The following is a 19421-nucleotide window of genomic DNA, read 5'->3' on the forward strand; positions in this document are numbered from 1 at the left end:
ATGTTCCAATTGCTAGATGCTAAGGCCAGTCCTGTGCTTATTAGGTCTCGATATTAAAATAATTTCAGCTTGAGTGGTGCTGTAACTCTACCTGGTAGTACTTTCCATGGTGTTTAGAGCAGATGATGATTATATTTCTTTGTTTTAAAAAAATCAGATGCATATATAATGCTGATTGAATTTTAGCATCTCTTCATCTGAGAAAGTAAATAAAAATAGTTAGTACTTGCATCACACTACAATATGCCAGACATTATTCTAAGTGCTAATGTGGGCTAACTCACACTTCAAACACCTCTATGAAGTAGATGACATTATTATTTTGTGTATTTTCGTTATGTCTTGTTTTTTGGGTTTTTGAGACAGGGCCTTGATATGTGGTTCAGGTTGGCCTTGAACTCACTCTGTAGTCCAGGCTGACCTTGAACTTGTGGCAACCTTCCTGCCTCTGCCTCCTGAGTGCTGGGATGACAGGTGTGCGCCACCATACCTGGCTTATTATTTCAGCTTTACAAATGATGCTACAGATCCGTGAGTCGGACCACACAGATTGTTCAGTGGTGATGCTGCAATGTGCAGCTGGCAGGCAGGCGGGAGCTCCGGCCCTGAGCTGGTTCAAGATGGTGCCGTCATTCAGGTGGTTTTTATCCTGGAGAAGTCACAGCATGTCTGGGGAGCGGTGCCAGGCCTGGGTAGAAACCATGAATGTGCCCTCTGGGTAGTCCACAGGGTGCCGGCGACGCCAGGGCCATTTCAGCCACACCAGATCACAGCAGATCGCAGGGTTCTGCACTCAGAGTGCCTAGCTGCAGAGGTGTCGGGCTCAGCCTCATCCGGTACAATGCCTTCCAAATCCACATTTGCTTTTCTGGAAATACTGTCAGCGTGTCCCGTGAAACATGTTTGCAGTGTTTGAATTTTGACATCCTGTCCACGTGGACATGGAAAAGTAAGGGAGGTCACATTAGAGTCTTCAGTGTATGTGTCCAATTTACGATTGCTTTCTTCTTTTCCTGAAATCATCTTTATTAAATCCTACCCTACTGTCCAAATTCTTTTGCTGTCCTTTATTACAGAGAATCACGTGTGAAGTCAGTAGACCTTTTCTACTAATTTAAAATATTTGTTGTTCCAGAAAAACAGTTTATTTTCAAAAATATGTTAGACATATTAATCTTCTCAAATGTAAGCTTCTTAATGACCACTCCTGATTGCTTTCATTAAAACTGTTGCATAATCCACCACCAAAAGTCCCACTTTTTATGAAGAGGTTTTGTTTGTTTTTTAGTGGAATTTTATGACCTTCTAAGATATAATTCAGCCTACTAGAATCCAAGTGTTACAAGGATATATGTCTTTGTCAGTTTTATTAACTGATGGGTCTTACGTGCCTGTTACTATAGCTGGTGTTTCATAGACATCAAATATTCACTGAGTAACAAATGAATTAAATAATACATAAATGGATTAATGAAATATTTGTCTCTATCTGTGCATGGCAACCTTCCATTCTCAAATTCATATTAAATTTCCATATATTCACAAATTCGTTTATTCAATTAACAACTATTATGGTGTTCTTACTATATGTGAAAGGCTATTTTTATTTGCATTGCTTTGCTGGCGGGGAGGTTAAAAGCAAAGAAGCACCAAAAAGATAGATAAGATTTGGGAAAGTTCTGGAAGGTTCTGGAAGGTTCCCCCCCACACCCAGGAAGCAGATTCTCAGGAGGATGCTGGTGGTCACCAAGCAGATGATGGTCTGCTCTCGTGGGAGGCAGAGTAGCAAGCGACACAGGGTAGAAGAGGAATTGTGTGGTGAAAAGTTCCAGTGAAGCCCCGAGTGACCCCTCAGAAGAGTGCTGGACACAGGAAGATCCCTCAGAGCTGTCTCCTCTTGGGACCAGAGGTTCCGGTCCTCGTACTCCCCGCAAGACAAGACATGAGAAGAGAAGCCTTGAAAGGAAATGTGGCCCTGGGTGAGGCGTTCTCCCCAGCTGAGGCAGCTCCAGGGGAGAGGTGGTGTCTGAAAGCTACCCACACACCACACTCCAGAATGGGAGAACAGAGTCTTCGTTCTTGAAGGTGGAGCTAGATGTGCTCTGAAGTCCTTTCCACAGACAGAGGCACAGCTACTACAGCAGGTGGTAGAAAGTAGCAAAATCCAAGACTCTTAAAATTCTCGATGAGAAGTGACTGGTTAGTACATAAGTTATGGACTAGCCAACAAGAGAAGACTGTGGCATCATTAAATACCATGCTTTGAAAAATACTTAAGAATAATAGGGCTAGTGATAGAATATTTACCTAGATTGTGTGAGACCCTAGGTACTAAAATACCCAGGTGCTAAAGATCCATAGTACTAAAAAAATTAAAGAAGGTGGGAAAAGTGTCTTAAAGGATGCTAAGAAAAGAATGGGACAGAGTGACATAAATTGGGCAGACATGCATTCTTTAAAAACTGGAAGGAAATTTCTGTACCACATCAAAACAGGGATCTGGTTGGGATTAACTGGCATTCTTCTTTTTTATTGTTCAAAAGTTTGTGTTAGGAAAGTATATTTACTTTATAATCAGTGGGAAAACTGTCAAAGGAAAGATATAATAAAACAGTACTTTCTCTCTGCCCTCAGGTATTTGCATCCGGAAGGATTGCCTTCTGACTACACAATCACTTTCCTTTTCCGGATCCTTCCTGACACGCCACAGGAACACTTTGCTCTTTGGGAAATTTTAAATAAAAATTCTGACCCGTTGGTCGGGATCATTTTAGATAGTAAGTGTGTCTCCATGTATAACTTTTGAGTGTGTATGTTCGAATAACGTGTGTGGTGTGCCACCTTGCCCAGTCCATGTAGATTACAGAATAACTTACTCTCGTGATGTAAAAGCACTAAGCAATGAATGATGATTGATTGGTGGTGGGTTCCTGCATGTGTCTGCTCATTCTTTGCTCAAATATTCCTCAGGTTCCCGCTTTGCGCCAGTGCCAGGCTGTGGGATACGGTAGAGAGCACGACTGAGAGTGCAGTCTGCAGGAGGACTGGGCACCTGTTGGGGGCAGGGGACCGGAACTCATGGTTGGGACGTGGGTGTGATGAATGTGAGATGCCTATTGGTTATGCTGGAGAAGTGAGAGTGGTGGCATGGTATTGGGAAAGAATTCGTGGCTAGAAACGTGAGTCTGGAAGTTGTGTGCGGATGAGATGTGAGCGATGATACTGGCCTAGGTCCTCAAGAAGATGCACCTAGAGAGAGGAGGGAGTCCAGGCAGAGGCCGACAAAGCCCCGTGTTCAGACGGGAAAGTTGAAGGGAGCAGTGAGGGCCGCTTCTGTGTGCCGTGCTCTGGGTTGTTGCGATAACCATGATTTTGAGAGGATCACTGTGGTTTGGGAAACTAGAGTTTTAGTGTCACTGAGTTTACTCAAGGTTAGATGAAGCCAGGGATCAAAATTTAGGAGGTGCTGCTGGACGCCAGTTCAAATGTGGGTAAGGAGAGCATTGTAAACATATTCACAACCATGACTTGTAAAAGGAATTTGGCAACTAAATAGAATGTGATAACACTGTTTGGCATTGCTGTTGAAACTCAGGGAAAGCTTAGACGAGAAGAGCACTGAAGTCTTAGACTAGAAGATCACTAAATCCTTATATGTCCTGGACTGCAGAAAATCTCTTCAAATCATTAAGATTAGCACGTCTGTTTTGAAAGCAGAGTGAAGAATTCAACTGTAACGTAGGCATCAGTGAAGAAAACATTACTATTTTTAATAATATGAAAGGGTCAGGATTAGGAAAGCTTTTGTTTGTTCCTAGTGAATGATTTATCCGGGCAGCGTAAGTCGCATGTCCTGGGGAAGTCCGTCCCTGCAGGGGGACACTGTCTCACAGATGTCCCTGTCACAAGGAGAAGTGTGTGTGTCTTCCCTGCACACCCCCCCCCATGGCGAAGCTGGTTAATTTGGCCAACAAAAGCCTGCGGCAACCTGAAAACCATTATTTCTTTACCTATCACTTTGTTTTAAACACAGTTTCAAGACAACAGATGCATTATTTTCAGTCTTCAGTTGAATTTTAGCAAAAATTATTCACCTATCTTAATTGTCTCTAAATTTTCTTTTCTTTGAATAGATGGTGGGAAAACTCTAACTTATTTCAACTACGACCATGCTGGGGATTTTCAAACTGTCACTTTTGAAGGCCCCGAAATTAGGAAGATTTTCTACGGGAGCTTTCACAAGGTCAGTAAGGCGGTGGATACGCGTGTATACTCTTTCTTCTCTTTCTGTTGGGGAAAGCAGCAAAGAGGTATTTTTGAAAATCCACAGAGCTTTGGAGCTCAAGTTTCACCTGGAGTGAGGATTGTGACCTTCAGAGCTTGGTGATCCAGGGTCTGCACTATGATGCAGAAAGGATTGCTGGTCTCCCTGGCCACCAGTGCATGTGACTGCACTGACTGATTGCACTGGATTATTCACATATGTACAAGGCCAACTATCGTAGGAAGTCACCCTGGAGCTAGGCATGGTGGTGCACCCTTGTAATCCCAGTACTTGGGAGGCTGAGGCAGGAGGATCACTGTGAGTTTGAGGCCAGTCTGAACTACATAGGGAGATCCTGTCCCAAAAAACAAAACAGAACAAAAGAGTTACCCTAAAAAGATTGTTTACACTCGCACTTTACCTGCTATTATTTTAAAAACTTGGCACTTGTTATAGAATTCTGCTCCTTAACATTCGGATCTCAGAAAGCATTCTGGTGACCAGCGCACTGGATGTGGTTCCCTCCCCCATCTATGGTTGCCTTTGTACTTGGTAACTGGGCCTGGTGGACTCTGGGTCCTTTAGTGGGGCAGCATCCACACTGCAGGAGGAGCAGAGAATTTATTCTAATGCTGAACAAAGCTGCATCTCCTACCCAGGCGCTGTCTTCTCTGCTAGAGGGAGCAGATCCCACACTGCAGTGTTCATCTCAGCTTTTGTCTCACGACTGAGCATGTGGTCAGCCTAATCATACAGCTTTGCTACCTCTGCTGGTTTTGAATGCCATAATTGCCCACCACATAATTACAGAAGAAATAGTGCATTGTGAAACTCATTTTTTCCTGGGATTGTACAACCAAAAGTAAAGGAATCTGCAGAGCACGTGAGAAATAGGTGAAGATTTAGTCGTTTATGGTTCAAAATGATCCTGTTAGTAGCTCTTTGGACTTAATATTATTTACTCACCAAGTTCCTTATGATTTTTCTTGATCATGTTGACTTTATTGCAAAACAATCAGGAAAAATCGCAGCGGAGATGAGCGTTTGCAATTTTGTGAGTGTTAAAGGAAACATTGTCATCTCAGCCTGTGGTTTAGGCGTGAGTCTGAAATTTTCATTCCAGAGACTCCTTCATGTGTTGTAGGCGAATGTTAACCTTTCTTTCCCTTCCCAGAACCCAGAGGCTCAGAAGTAAGATTTGTTAAATTCGTTGTAAACTTATAAACCTTCAAGCTTTTAAAAGTCATAGAAAGGAAGACTTTCTTCCATTTTAAGTGTCCATAAACCAAACAGACAACCAATCAAAAAGAAAAAAAGAGAAAGAAAACGAAAAGAAAGGGCTCATCATGTCATCATGTAACTGACTGCTTAATAATAAATTTACCAATGGAAAATCTTAACACAAATCCAACTTATAGAGGTCAACTTTGATTTGGTGATAGACTTACATTATAAGTGAATAAATACTTCACTTTCTTAATTTCTCATTGGTTTTTAATTGGCTCTATTTTTTATACTTTGAATGTTAAGTGTGGTCCCAAAGTGTCTTTCAAAAAGTTAATAATTATGTAAGTTCACCCTTAAGTGTAGCAAAAGAATCAAAATATTTTGAACATGCTGCAGTGCCTCCTTTTATAAAACAAAAGTCTTGTTACGGGGGTCTGTTTTTAACGTGTGAATAATCTCCCTGAAACCAGCAGTCTATAGAGTGAGCATAGTATGTGCCAGGTTTCCTAGCCCCTGCAGGAAAACTTGTGTCATATATAATAGAGAGTATTTCCAGGCTCAAAAATATAGACCTCATTCTACCCTTCTAAATACCATGTTCTGGGCTGGAGATTTAGCTCAGCAGCAAAAGCGCTTGCCTGGCAAGCGCAAGGTCGTGAGTTCGGTTCCTGGTACCAGAGAAAAACAAAAACAAAAACCAAAAAACAAAAATAAATTAAAAAAAAATAAATAAATACCATGTTCTTCCCATCTGAATACCATGATAAAGATGTTAATCAGAAGCAAGGGCGATGGTGGAATTTCCTCCAACAGTCTTTCCCTACTTGAGTAATGGATAACTCTTTTTCTTTTTTTTTGAGACCGGGTCTCACTATGTAGCTCAGGCTGGCCTGGTCTCACTTTAAAGCCCAGGCTGACCTCGAACTTGCAGCAATCCTCTTGCCTCAGCCTCGCAAGTGCTGGGATTATAGGCACGTGCCACCATGCCTGGTGGGCAACTCTTTTTTTGAAGGAAAAAGATTCTCAAGAACCTCACTGTTGGCTTACATTACTTTTATCTTTATGAAACATAAACAAAAAGTTTGTCTCAGTGGAGACAATGAAACAAAAAAAATTTGAACAAAACTGGTGGAATGAAAAGTAATACTATTTTAATATAAAGATGATACTATTTTACTGACAAGCAGAGTCTGCTTCCAATGTGGGTGCAGTTTAGCTGCTGTAAGTCTCAGAGCTTTAATCTGTGTTGCCCAGTACATTTTCACTGCCCTGGTGACTTCCTTTAGCTGGCTGGCAGTACCTTTCTTGTCTTTCACATGAGCTGAAAGCTTGATCTACCTACTCCTTTCACTCCTTCTGCTCAGTAGCCTGCCACAGACAAGCAATACTCATGCTACAAATGCCACTACGAATCCAAGTGTTTTCCTAAAGCACTGAGGTGTTATGGAAGAACTCAGGCAGAAGGTGTGACCTGGTTTATGCAGAACACACTTACTTTTCATCGTCACCTAAAATGGTAGCACAGGTTTTCCAAACCCTCCCAGGGGAGGTGAGGCCTCTGAAGACAGTGTCCTCCAATTGTGAGATTGTAGCTCAAGGGACGTGCACCCTACATTCCACCAGCGGGCTTTGGCTCCTCAGGGGCTGAAGTCACCAGAGCCGCCCCTCCTCCCCGCCCAGATCCTAGCGCTGCTTTTCCCATCTTGAAGGAAGGACGATCAAAGTGTGGCTTGACCATCCTCGGTGGTACCTTAGGTGACTTTTGGTGCTCAGTCACGTGCGTTTTAAAATTGTAATATTTTGCTTAGTTTAATATATATTCAGCAAAGATGTAACACATCAACTCTGATTTCCCAGATATTTTTGCTTTGGAGTAAGGCTACTAAGTCATTTGAAAGAAAAGTGTAATGAAATAAAAATTGAGATGATAAAAAGTTGATTGGGTAAAAATTGGTAAAAATTGATTGATGATAAAAATTGATTGGATTGTCAATAAAAATTGAGTGGGGGATAATCACGGAGGCAGTAGAAGTGGAAATGCTGCCGTCTTCTCCAGCACAGCGCATGGTGACACAAAGCCTTCTCTTCTCCTTCATAACTTACCGGACCGATACTTCCTCCCACCTGTCACCGCCTAACACATTTTCACTTTCCCCAGCTACATGTGGTCGTCAGCAAGACTTTGGTCCAAGTGGTTGTTGACTGCAAGCAAGTGGGCGAGAAGGCAATAAATGTATCGGCTAACGTCACGTCAGACGGAGTAGAAGTCCTAGGGAGAATGGTTAGGTCGAAGGAACCAAATGGAAATTCTGCACCAGTAAGTAGATACACAAGTAAGCCTGAATTACTGGGGCAGGGGATCCCTTGGAAGTATTTCCCAAAGGATGGATAAACAGACGCAAGATTCTTTAAATTAACTAAAACATGTACATTCAGAGCACTAGGCTTCTGCTGTCTTATAAGGAGGATACACCAGGAATTAGGGAACTTGAGTTTCTAAATACATTGTGGAATTATTAAAATGGGCAATATTGGGCTGGGGATTTAGCTCAGTGGCACAGTGCCTGCCAGGTAAGCGTGAGGTCATGAGTTCGATTCCTGGTGCTGGAAAAAAAAATAGGCAATATTCATCGCATGGTTTGTGGCCTAAGTGGTTTGTTATTGGGGATCAAAACTATAAATGAATCTCATTTATATAAGAAAATACAAATCATACCAACTTTTTGAGTCTCTAATTTGGTTTAGATTCAGGCAGTTTACACTTAAGTGCTTGCTATGACTAATGTGAAGTTCACCCTTTAATCATTAATAGTTATTTATACCACAATTCATTCCAAGATAATATAGTCTTCATCATGCAAAATGGAATTTCAACCTGGAAGACTTCCAGTTGGTGGAAAAATCACATTCCTTTCACCAGTACCCACAGAAATGAACAGTGTATGCAGGTTTTTGTTTTAACACAGTGCATTCGCAGCTAATTAGCAGCATTCTCTAATAAATTAGAGAAGAACTAGTAAGGCTTTTTTCTTACGAGCAATTCTAGTTATTCTAATATACATGTGTCTTTTATATGTAAGAAGAATTAAGATTTTGTGAATCATTATGTCTCTATTTTCATGGATCTATAGAGTTAGCCAGCTACGTGGAACTTTAGAAATATCAAAGTCCTTTTAACTTGAAGATAACCTCGTACAAATGCAGATTTACACTGTGACAAATAATTAAGATTCTGACAGACTGACTGAAGGGGAGGGGGTCATGAGGTGGCAAGTGCCCCATCTTCCAGGGGTCCTTTCAAGCGGTCCCTTCTATTGTAGTCTGCTCATTTGATGCCCCAGGAAGCAGTCCCCGGCTGGCAGAGTGATTCACATGGGGACAGTATGCTGTTTGGCGACTTTTTCTTGAGCATCTTCTGCTTCCCTTCCTATGTGAATGTAACTATGAGCTTTGTAACTTTCATGGCCTTATGCGTGTTGCCCCAGATCTCTTTTCATTGAACTACCACGACACCTTCCATTGCTTTAAGATCTTGACAGGCAGATGCACGCTAATTAGTTTAACGCCGAGCACTGAAGTGTCTTTGAACGTTTTTTGTTTTCACTGTGCTTTGGGGGTTAGATGTTTCCGGAGAATATAAAAGCAATGGGAGGCTGTCTTGTTTTCAAGCATGGTAAAGGATTTTAGGGATGATAAAATTATGGTAAGGGATTTGAGGAATGTTTACATGGCGTGGAGGAATTGTCTTCTTTTATTGTGTGGTATTTGTGCTGATTATAAACACACAACTTTTTTTGCTTAATGGAAGATGTTTGCAGGACTTTATAAGAATGCACAAAAACTAAGGACATTTTGTACAGATAAATGATGTATAGGTAGGTGGGATCTTGGAAGGATGGTGTCTAAGAAAGAAACAATTTTAGCTGTGTGAGATTTGAGCTCCAAATCACTTAATTCTGCTAGGATAATTTTCTCAATGATAATGCAAATAAATAAAGCAAATAAAGATTCAGACTCACAGGCATTTGATGACAAGCAGCTATTATTACTGAAAGAAGTCAATAATACATTTCCCATCTTCTCTTGTACCTTTTACTGACCACCAGCACGTGTATAAAACCTAAATATTACTCCTAAATATTACTCAGTGTATAAAACTGAAATAAACTCTTTTAGATATGCATGTTTCATCTCTCTAGCCAGAGTATAAATTCCCCAGAATAGACACGATGGCATAGACTTCCTTTGAAAGCACCCTTTTTTACTATGACATAGTAATATTGAATAAATGCCTATAAACACAGAGCAAGTTCTCAAGAAATGCCTGATAGAAATTAAATAGAAAGTTGCGTGCTTGAATTAGATTGTGTACTTTGTAAAAATTGTTGCTTTGTCTGTATTACCACTCTGTGTGGCATGGCCAGCACTCTGGTAACATATACTATACTCTCTTGTAATTATAATTTGTGTTCTACAAGTATAATTTTATAATAATAACATGTTTCAAATTACACTGTATGTAATAACTGTACTCCAAATATATGACCAGGAAATATCAAAGGATTAGTTTCTGAATGCAAAAGGTTTCAGGTTTACTGGTCATAAATCTTCACTTTTGAGCACAAGAGAAATGTCATTAAACAGATCACCCTCTGTGGTGACTTCTAGCCAGTAGTAGACAAAGGGGAATTTATAGATGCCCATAATTAAAGGGTTCTTTGTAAGACTAGCCGGAAAAAACTCACCAACTTTTGTTAGAATCTAGACGTTCACAAAGGATTACTAAATAGATTTTCAGTTGCCCACTTACTAAGAAATTTAATTCTGTTGAAATGAACGGCATTAGGTTAGATCTAGAGAATGTGATGGAGACTCAGACTTGCTTTGGTGGGGGTGGGGAACACTGCTTAATGATTTCAGCACAAGGTGAAAGAAGACCTGGTCTTCCATTTGGAAATTCACCAGTCTCCGTGTACGTCTGCACTTCAGTACCCAGCAGAAAGGGAAGTAGCCGCTATGTGACAGGACAGTAGTAGCTTACAGGTCAGGGTCGCCTGCCAAATCCAGCACTGATTCAGCCAGTGCCAGATGGCAGGAGACTCTAAAGATTCCATCTTTAAAGAAAGTACACTCTCTTTAAGCCATAGCTGAGTGGAGGGTAGATTAATGGATTTAGGGATATGATGATTACTGCGCATAAATTACTCCCATTCTGAATAAAAACAACCCGAGCTTGCTGGTGTGAGGTTTTACCGGCCGCGTTGGTCCGGGGACTGAACTAGTATTTGGGCTCAGTCTCGCTGTCAAAGCGCACACGGAAAGACACATAGCAGCGGGGCCGCTCCTTCCGATCTTTCTCCTCCTAAGTGGTCTCTGCTGCTTTTGCTGATACCGAGTGAGATGACTCCAGAGACCTTTCGAGCTTCTGGCATAGGGTCATGTTTCCTGAGAGCCTTCCTTCTACATTTTCAAGCCTAACACTCAGGTGATTGATTATCCAGTTGGCACTGATTCAGCCTCTGCTATTCCGGTGAAGGAGAAATGTAAGCTACCGGATGGAGCCATCTAGCGCTTCATTCACTTAGTGGGGAGGCTAAGGTGCAACTTTCTTTGGTCCTCCTGAATCTGGATTCATCCGACACCAGCCGCCCAAGTTCCACCCCAGCGAGATCCAAGTCGGTACCACATCTGCCCTGGCCCACAAGATTGGCCCCGTGGGTCTGTCTCCACACAGAGCGGGCAGTGATGTCTCCAGTGCCCGGATGGGGCTGAGGAGTGCGGTGACACCAACCATTTGGAACAGACAGGCCCAGTGGAAGGAGGTGCCTTCTGCCCCGCCCCGATCATCACAGCCTTCCAGGAGCCACTGGGCGACAGAAGCAGAAAGACATTAAACACAGTGGAAATGCCACTTTTGATGAGATTGTCAGCACTGCCCGACGGAGGCGGCACGAATCTTTAGCCAGAGAGCTTTCCAGAGCCATCAAGCAGATCCAGAGGACCGCAGGATCTGTGGGCTGCAGCGTGGATGCCGCCGGGCACCCTCACACATCACAGATGACACTGACAGCGGTGCTGTGGGGCGCCCAGCTAGCTAAGAGGCACAAGGAAACATTTCCATAGAAAGATGATCTGACACCAAAAAATTATAGGTAGAAATCAGCTGTAGGTTACTTGGGGACCCTACAGAAGCAAGTGCTCAATTAATTTTAAAAAGCAACAATGGATTTTCATATGAATTGTTTCCTGAAACCTTTAGAATGGTTGGTGATGGCTGCTACAATTTATCCTGTGCCGGATATAGGTTAGGAAGAGTGGACTTGTCTGAGGCTATCGATTTAATCTTCTAAGAACCCTAGAAAGAGACCTGACTTTGTTCCCATTCTGTAGATGCAAAGACTGGGGCCTGAAGAAGGTAGGGAGAAGAGTGCGATAAGAAACTGTAGGTGACTTCCACGGGACCTCCTGCCTGTGTTCTTTACCTTCTTCAGTGAATCAGACTCTGATACTGCAGAATTGAAGACACAGAGCGGGCCTGGTCCCTACAATGCCTCATGCTGTGCCTGCTCCCCACCATGCTCAAAGATTCTCCAGTGTTTGAGTAACAACCTGGGAAGAAGAGGTGATCAAAACCTACCCCACGGTGTGTCTCTCCTGAAGCATTTCCATCCACACCAGCAATAACCGTTATTTCCATTTCCCAACTTGGTTAGGACCTTCATGGTTTCAATACATCGAGGAGAACAGCGTGAACGCTCAGTTCAGCAGCTGACAAGTAGTGAATGCTGCGCACCTTTCAGTTTGGTGACGGAGTCAACAGAAGCTAGATATCAAGTTAAAAGCAGAAGATGGGTCAGAGCACCAGGACTTTTTCTGTAGTCATCTGTGTGCCTTGGGAAGTTCTGTTATTTGTAAAAAGTTCCAGTATGTCTTGACTTTAAATTATAACTGAGTTATGTTAGAAATCAAAGAAACAAATCTGTGTCGAGTGAAATTGGAGACAGGGCGCATTCTGATTCCCATTCATACATCAGATGACTCAACTGCTGAAAAATATTTTAATCTTATTTTCATGAGAACATTTGACCCCAAATAACTTGCCTTTTGTGCTATACCCAGCCAGAAAAGACCATCAGTGAAAAATGAGCATTTGTAACTGAATACGTATTCCCTTGAAAGGTTCCAACAAGTGAAAGTAGGAGTGTGTGTGTGTGTGTGTGTGTGTGTGTTGGGGTACAGATTTATCTTTTATAATTTTCAGGTATTTAAGAAAGAAAAAAGTCACAAAAGTAAAAAGTGCTTGACTATTTGCCTAAAGTATGAGTTATTTTAAACCACGTTATCTTATATTTTAAGGTGCTCAGATGCCAGATATTATGACAGCTCTATATTCTTTCCTATATAATTTGTACAAATATGTCCGTGTGGGGCTTTGGAATGAAAACCAGAATGATTTTTAAAACATTTTTAATCCATCCCCAGAAATGTGCCTTAAGGAATCTAAAATGTTATGAGTGAAACAATGATGAATAAATTTCTTGTACTCAAAGGAAAAGACACTGATTTCATCGAAGTTGCAAAAGAAAAGAAAACCCACGTAATAGCATTCCTCAAGTAGTAGCATTCCCCAAGCAATAGTCTTGGCTTCACCAACCACTCAGTGGGCTGTCAAGCCCTTGAATAAAGAATCCCAATGACTCCGTAGGGTGCAAGTCCAGCCGAAGGTTTGTATGGAGGCATTATGCTATTATAGGTGACTATGTGGCCAATGTTTATTTGAAAAACTTCAAGAAAGCCTGGTGCATGCTGGGGTAGTGAGAGGCCTGTGGTTGAAGTAAATCCATTCATGAAAATGTTTTCACACTGAGGGCTTTATTCAGAAGTGGAAAATTTCTTAATGGATGAATGTTTCGCAGACTTAGCTGACATTATCTAATGCTATCATAATGGGACCCATTGAGTAAAGGTCCCCAGATGAAATGGCATTGTAAAGTTAGACCAGGCTATCTGTATTTTAAACATTAGACCAAAGTTCCATTCATTTCAAAATAAACCACACGTGGTCTAAACCACAGATTCCTTGGGCTATTCAAATCACAACCAGAACAGAGCTTTAACATGTGGTTCAATTATTTAAGCTTTTTTAAAATCCCAGGTCCTATTCAATAGAACAGACTAGTAACTACCACATAATATATTTTCAACAAGTATTGGTTGCTATTGTTATTTGCTGAGAATTTTCTCAACTAAAATTTTAAATAGATAGTAACATTGTAGAAATAAACAACTGGTACTTTTGTCCGCAATGCTTTCACTTTTATTTTGATTCTACTTCTTTTGTCTCTGTTTTAGACACATACCTACACCTAAAGAAAATCAATGATGAAAAGGTTGTACGTATAATATATATATATATATTTTTTTTGGTTTTAGTTTTTCTCCGGTACCGGGAACCGAACTCACGACCTTGCGCTTGCCAGGCAGGCGCTTTGCCGCTGAGCTAAATCCCCAGCCCCACATATAATATTAAAATAATATTTTAAGAGCTCTATCTCCTTACTTCCTATTGTCTATCCTTTTTTGTTTTGCTCTTTATACTTCAGGTTTCTCATATAAGAAAAATCATCTGATACTTAAGCTTACGTGTCTGCTTTATTTCACTGACTTGATGATTTCAACGTGCATCCGTTTTCCTACACAAGACCCACCTTTATCCTTTTTTATAGCATAGTAGAACTCCATTGTGTGTAAATGCCACTTCGGAAGGTTTGTTATATGCCACATCTTAGCTAGGTGACACAAAGATGTCCCTTAAGAGTCTGAGTAGGAAGTAACACAAATAATTGTATGGTGTGTGAAGCAGGCTATTAAGGAGACACCTGGAGTGTGGCAAGACTGGAGAGGCACTTGGGAGAAGCTACGTGGGCTTCTGTAGGGCAGGCTGTGATAAGTAAGGGGGTTCGGACAGTGATTGGAGAAATCATAGACGAAATCTTAGACCGCTGCGTGTTTAAGGAACAAAATTAATTTGATGTTGTTTGATTTATTTTTCATATACTAATAAAGTTACATATTAAATGTATTGGTATTATGAAGGATCTGGTCCTGTATCATATGAAATCATTTTGACTACAAACACAAGAATATCTGACTAAATGCTAATTTTTCTCTTTAAACTCTAGTTCCAGTTACAGATGTTTGACATCCTCTGCTCTACATCGTGGGCCAGCAGAGACCAGTGCTGCGAGCTTCCAGGCCTGGTAAGAATGCTTCCTTTATCTCTTTTGAGATTTTTTTAATTTATATTTAATTTCCTCTGAAGATGGCATGACACTTCTCAGAAAATACTAATAAGAAATTACTCTTTGGATGATGATAATTAACATTAGAGAAGGGTTAAGATGGAGACAGACAAGAAATCAGCGAGACCACTCCGTGCACTCTCCCCTAGCGTGGGCTCTGGGGCGTTGATGCATGCGCAGGTTATCCATGCGTCCCTGCACCTTAGGTCACCACCTTGTGCATGGCAGTCTTAGGCCACAGAAACACCAGAAGTCCCATTTACAAAACATCTCAGGTCCTATTTATGGACATCTCAATATTTATTTCCTAACAATTCTGTATCCTTTTAAAAATGAAGTGTATCAATTAAAGAAAAAAATGAAATTTTTCTTTTACTTTACTTTTTGGTTATTTGAGACAAGGTCTCACTAGGTAGTCCAGGCTGGCCTCAGACTCACTGTGTAGACCAAGCTGGCCTCAAAATCACAGCATTCCTCCTGCCTCAGCCTCCCGAGTGCTGGGATTACAGGTGTGTACCACCATACCTGGCTTTTACTCTTACATAACGACAATGGTTTAGTAATGGGATGTGTGTGCCAGCTGAGAAATGCAATATTTTCCATGTCTTGGAATGAGATGAAGCATCTCTTTCACTTCTTCTTCCACACTGCTTTCTCCCATGGTACTTGCTTTTCATCACAGTGACTACTGAAAAACCAGATTTGCAAATATAGAACATCACAAAGAAGTGCTTCCCAGTGGGAGCCTCCTATTGCTGTACTTCCCTTGCATTTTTAAGACAGTCGTCATCATGTCCCCCTGAGGTGAATATAGTATCCAGGGCACCCTGGCACATAAGTTTGGGACTGTGGTCATAACCCGCACAACCTATGCACTGCTATTAGACAGAGCTGGGTGCTTTCAGGGTGGTATGGCTGTAGACTGCAATGCTATTAGAAAACTGAAACTTTTCTCATTATTCATATGAAAGGATTAGTCTGTATTTATAAAGAGAAAAATGGGTTCCTATCTTAGGCTTTTCAGGGAAGTTGGGCTGTGACAGGGCCCGGCTATGGCTGGATGTGCTCAGGTCTGAATGATCAAACCTGGAGGTCAGTGTGGAGCAGCCTTCGTGACGTCTGAAGCGTTTGGCTTTGTGAGATGACACAGCACATTTCACCACTCGTTGCAGACCATACACTCATGGAGCCTGTGTTGGAGGAGAAAGTTAACGTATTCTTTCTCCATCTAAATAAATTGTTAACCAATTCTGGTGAGGACTTAAATCAGGGACCTGGGTGTTATGCTTAAGTGCAGGTAGGCTAGAAGTTGGAAGGGGAAATACTCAGAACTTTATGCTGTGTCAAGAAGAAACATCCTCTCCAGTTCTCTCCAAAGACCAAAACACCCCTCCCTGCCCTCTCTTCACTTTTATTCCTGGATGTCTTAGCGGAGAGATTTTGCGGCTCACAGTCTGTAGAGGTTTCAGTGCACAGCCTACTGGCTCCAAGGCAGGGTGGCTGGTGGAGGAGAAACAGTCCATGGCAGGGCAACAGGAGGCAGCGAGGAGGGAGGCAGGCTGACCAATCCACAGATGACCATCACATGCCCATGACTGGATCATCTCCCAAAACCCGACCTAGCAGTGCGTGAGGCTTTGGCGGGGTGTCTACGATGAACCTCAGCATCTGAGATGTATTAATTCCCTAGGAGGAAGATCTAGGTGTTCCTGTACTCCAGGGACTCGTCCAGACAGATTCAGATTAGTCTGCCTTGCAGTGTCATGTGGCTACAGAATTCCCCAAGGAAAAGCATGACTACAGTGCCAGAGCTTCAGGTGGACACGGTTTTTCTTACTTTCAGCCACAGAATGTAAGCGGTCAATGGAATTGTCACGTGGAATCGATAGGTCCAAGCAGTTTTTATTTCGTTTTACTTCTTTGTTGGTTTCAGTACAGATGTGGGTGTTTTGACCGAGCATTCTGCTAACGTTTTCTTTTATTCTTTGAAACAGAAAAAAGATCAGAGCATCAAGTTTTCAAGACCATAGCTCCTAGAGCACTGGGCCTGTAAATGAATTAGAGTAGCCAGGAGTTTTCACATGCACTTCCGACTTTCTCCCCTCACTTGGGAGAGGTCGGTCTTGCCAGATCCGTCCTAGGAAAGCCTTCCACGGCGATGGTGATCAGCGAGTCATGGGGAGCCCGCGCAGCCGTTGTGATAGCGAAGCCTGAGTAATGGGGAGTGGATGCTCGCTGCCTTTCCCACCTAATGCTCGCTTAAAAGCTTTAAACACAACACGCATCGTTTTCTCTGCACCAGTGAGGCACCTGTATAGACTCTCCTGCTAGCAGTTGCACTCATTGTCTTTTCCTCCTCAGAGGGATGACCAGGCCTGCCCCGAACTCCCCCATTCTTGCGCCTGTTCTCAAACCAACGAAGTGGCCCTGGGTCCGGCTGGCCCACCGGTAAGTCCTCCTTTCTTAATCCCTAATGTTCTTTAATGATGTGAATAGCTGTGCCTGGTGGCCGTGCCTATAATCCCAGCACTCAGGAGGCTGAGGCAGAAGGATCAGGAGATTGTTGTGAGTTCAAGACCAGCCCAATCCTGGCCACTAGTGAGTTCAAGAACAGCCTGAACCACATAGTGGGACCCTGTCTCAAAAAAAAAAAAAAGAAAGGAGAATGAAAGAAAGAAAGACCAATAGCAATGCCTTGTGTATAACATGTACTGACAGGTGTACTAAATGGCTGTTACCCACTTAACCCTCTAAGAAACCCAAGGCCAGAGACCCAGAGATGTTAAGTAACTTGTTCAGGATCACAGCTTGCAGGAGCTGAGCTTCACACTCCAGTTTCTGTGTGTCCTAGAAGCGCCGCTCCCCACACTTGCCGTCCTTTTTCTCATACTGAGGTAGACTCTGGCCTGTGGCTTCTCTTCCATGGGACATTTCGATTGTCCTACCTTGACTGTACCTCTGAGGCTTGCGCACTCTGCCTCTGCAAGTGCATCATGGGAAGGCGTCGTGCAGGTCAGGGGACATCGCTGTGTGAGAATGGAGTTTCTACTGTTGAAAACTCCTCCGGAGCTTCCTACAGAGGGGTGGGGCGGGGGAGGGAGGAAGGCAGGGAGGGAAGTTAGAGTGCAAGAGAGAAAAATGCATTTTTGCAAACTGTGAAATGTAAACACACCGCCTGGGCCTTGGAATTTACTGTACCATTTCTGTACATCATCTCTGAGTGCTCACTCAGTCCTCACCCGCTAAATTGCGGTTGTTGATGTTGCTTCTTGACGAAGGGCTGAGCCTCTCTGTGGTCAGGACAGGGCAAGTACCTGAGGCCCGGATCAGAGACAGCTGGGAGAGGGCGAATAAGAAACAGCCCTGCAGGGTCTTTCCCGTGGTGCAGTCGGCTGCACCGTGAGGATGTGCATTTCCGAGTCCCCCGGGTTGTCTGGCCGTCTTGCTGTCCTGTCTGTCACCGTCTTTCCTGATCCGCACCCCAGGAGGAGCAGCTGCTGCATGTGTCTGAGGCAGCACCTCCTTCACAGCCCACCTCTGCATGGGACCCCAGGCCCTGGGAAGCAGAAACCAGACTTCCTCCAGAAGAAGCAATGTGGAGCAGTGGGAGAAGCTTTAAATTTGAGTCACAGAGCCACCCTGAGTTCCCATTTTGTCCTTGGAGAGAAGAGCCATCTCTCACTGGCATTAGGAGGGGTGGACAAGATTTATATATAGATAGATTTATATATAGAGAGAGATAGGTAGGTAGATAGATAGATTTATATATATATGTATATATATATAGCTTCAAATGATAAAATATTTGAAAATTACCAAAATTTTCAAGATACTTTAAACATGGCAGGAAGTATATAGCTAACATCTTTCCACTCCCATTGTTAACTTTGTCAAATTCTCTTTGAAATTCTGCATCACATATCCTGCAATTATGTTAAAATCCCCAGAAACTTAGAATAGTTAACGGTATAGTAACTCGTGAATCATTGGAGGGAACCATCTACCTGTCGTAATGCTTTCATCTTAATTCTAATTTGTGCACTATTAATGTAGTTTAAATATTTCTATTCTGTATTTTTTCTGGTACATATTTTCCTCATCCTCTTCATTACATTACATGTCTATATATTAGACATTTCTCCATAAATTAGATACACCTTGATTTTGCTCTTAATGTGGCCTTACAATCTTTTTAAAGTTTAGCCCATTCTACAGTTTGTGATAATTGATGTATATGATATTTTGCATATTCTTTTATCTTGTATCATTCTTTCAGACCTCACTTTCTTCTGTTACCCAGTACTTTAGTGGTGTGTTCAGCATCACACATTAGGCAGCTCAGTGATGATTATTTATTGTTACAGATTAATACTTCCTGAGCCTGGCCTACGTATTTGATATTTCCTTGCTCTTAATTTCTCCCAGTATTATTTCTGCATTTAATCATGTCCCTTGGATCTTCCCTCAAGGGGAAACTATTGCTAGTACTGTCCCTGTAGAGTGTTGTCAGTGTGTAGGTGTGATGGTGCTTACACAGATTGCTAATGGTCTCCCACACTGATTCCCACCCCTTCGTCCTCTGAGCTTTGGCTACACCCATGACCGCCCGGCAAGGGACTTGATATATC

At 42.3% G+C, this 19421-nt stretch overlaps 1 protein-coding gene across 3 annotated transcripts in view; it reads left to right on the plus strand.

Moving 5' to 3' along the window:
* The window catches only part of Col14a1 (collagen, type XIV, alpha 1), a 194521-nt gene that overhangs the window by 129003 nt on the left and 46097 nt on the right, over positions 1-19421 (plus strand). For all 3 annotated transcript variants that reach the window (XM_013512820.1, XM_013512819.1, XM_005381916.2), the window contains exons 32-36: positions 2635-2777; positions 4134-4243; positions 7650-7808; positions 14674-14751; positions 17155-17241. In XM_013512820.1, coding sequence (XP_013368274.1) covers positions 2635-2777; positions 4134-4243; positions 7650-7808; positions 14674-14751; positions 17155-17241 — 577 coding nt within the window. The remainder of the gene's footprint in view (positions 1-2634; positions 2778-4133; positions 4244-7649; positions 7809-14673; positions 14752-17154; positions 17242-19421) is intronic.

This window comes from Chinchilla lanigera, unplaced genomic scaffold, assembly GCF_000276665.1.
Source record: "Chinchilla lanigera isolate Chin_1 unplaced genomic scaffold, ChiLan1.0 scaffold00016, whole genome shotgun sequence".
In the NCBI taxonomy this organism is placed as follows: domain Eukaryota; kingdom Metazoa; phylum Chordata; class Mammalia; order Rodentia; family Chinchillidae; genus Chinchilla; species Chinchilla lanigera.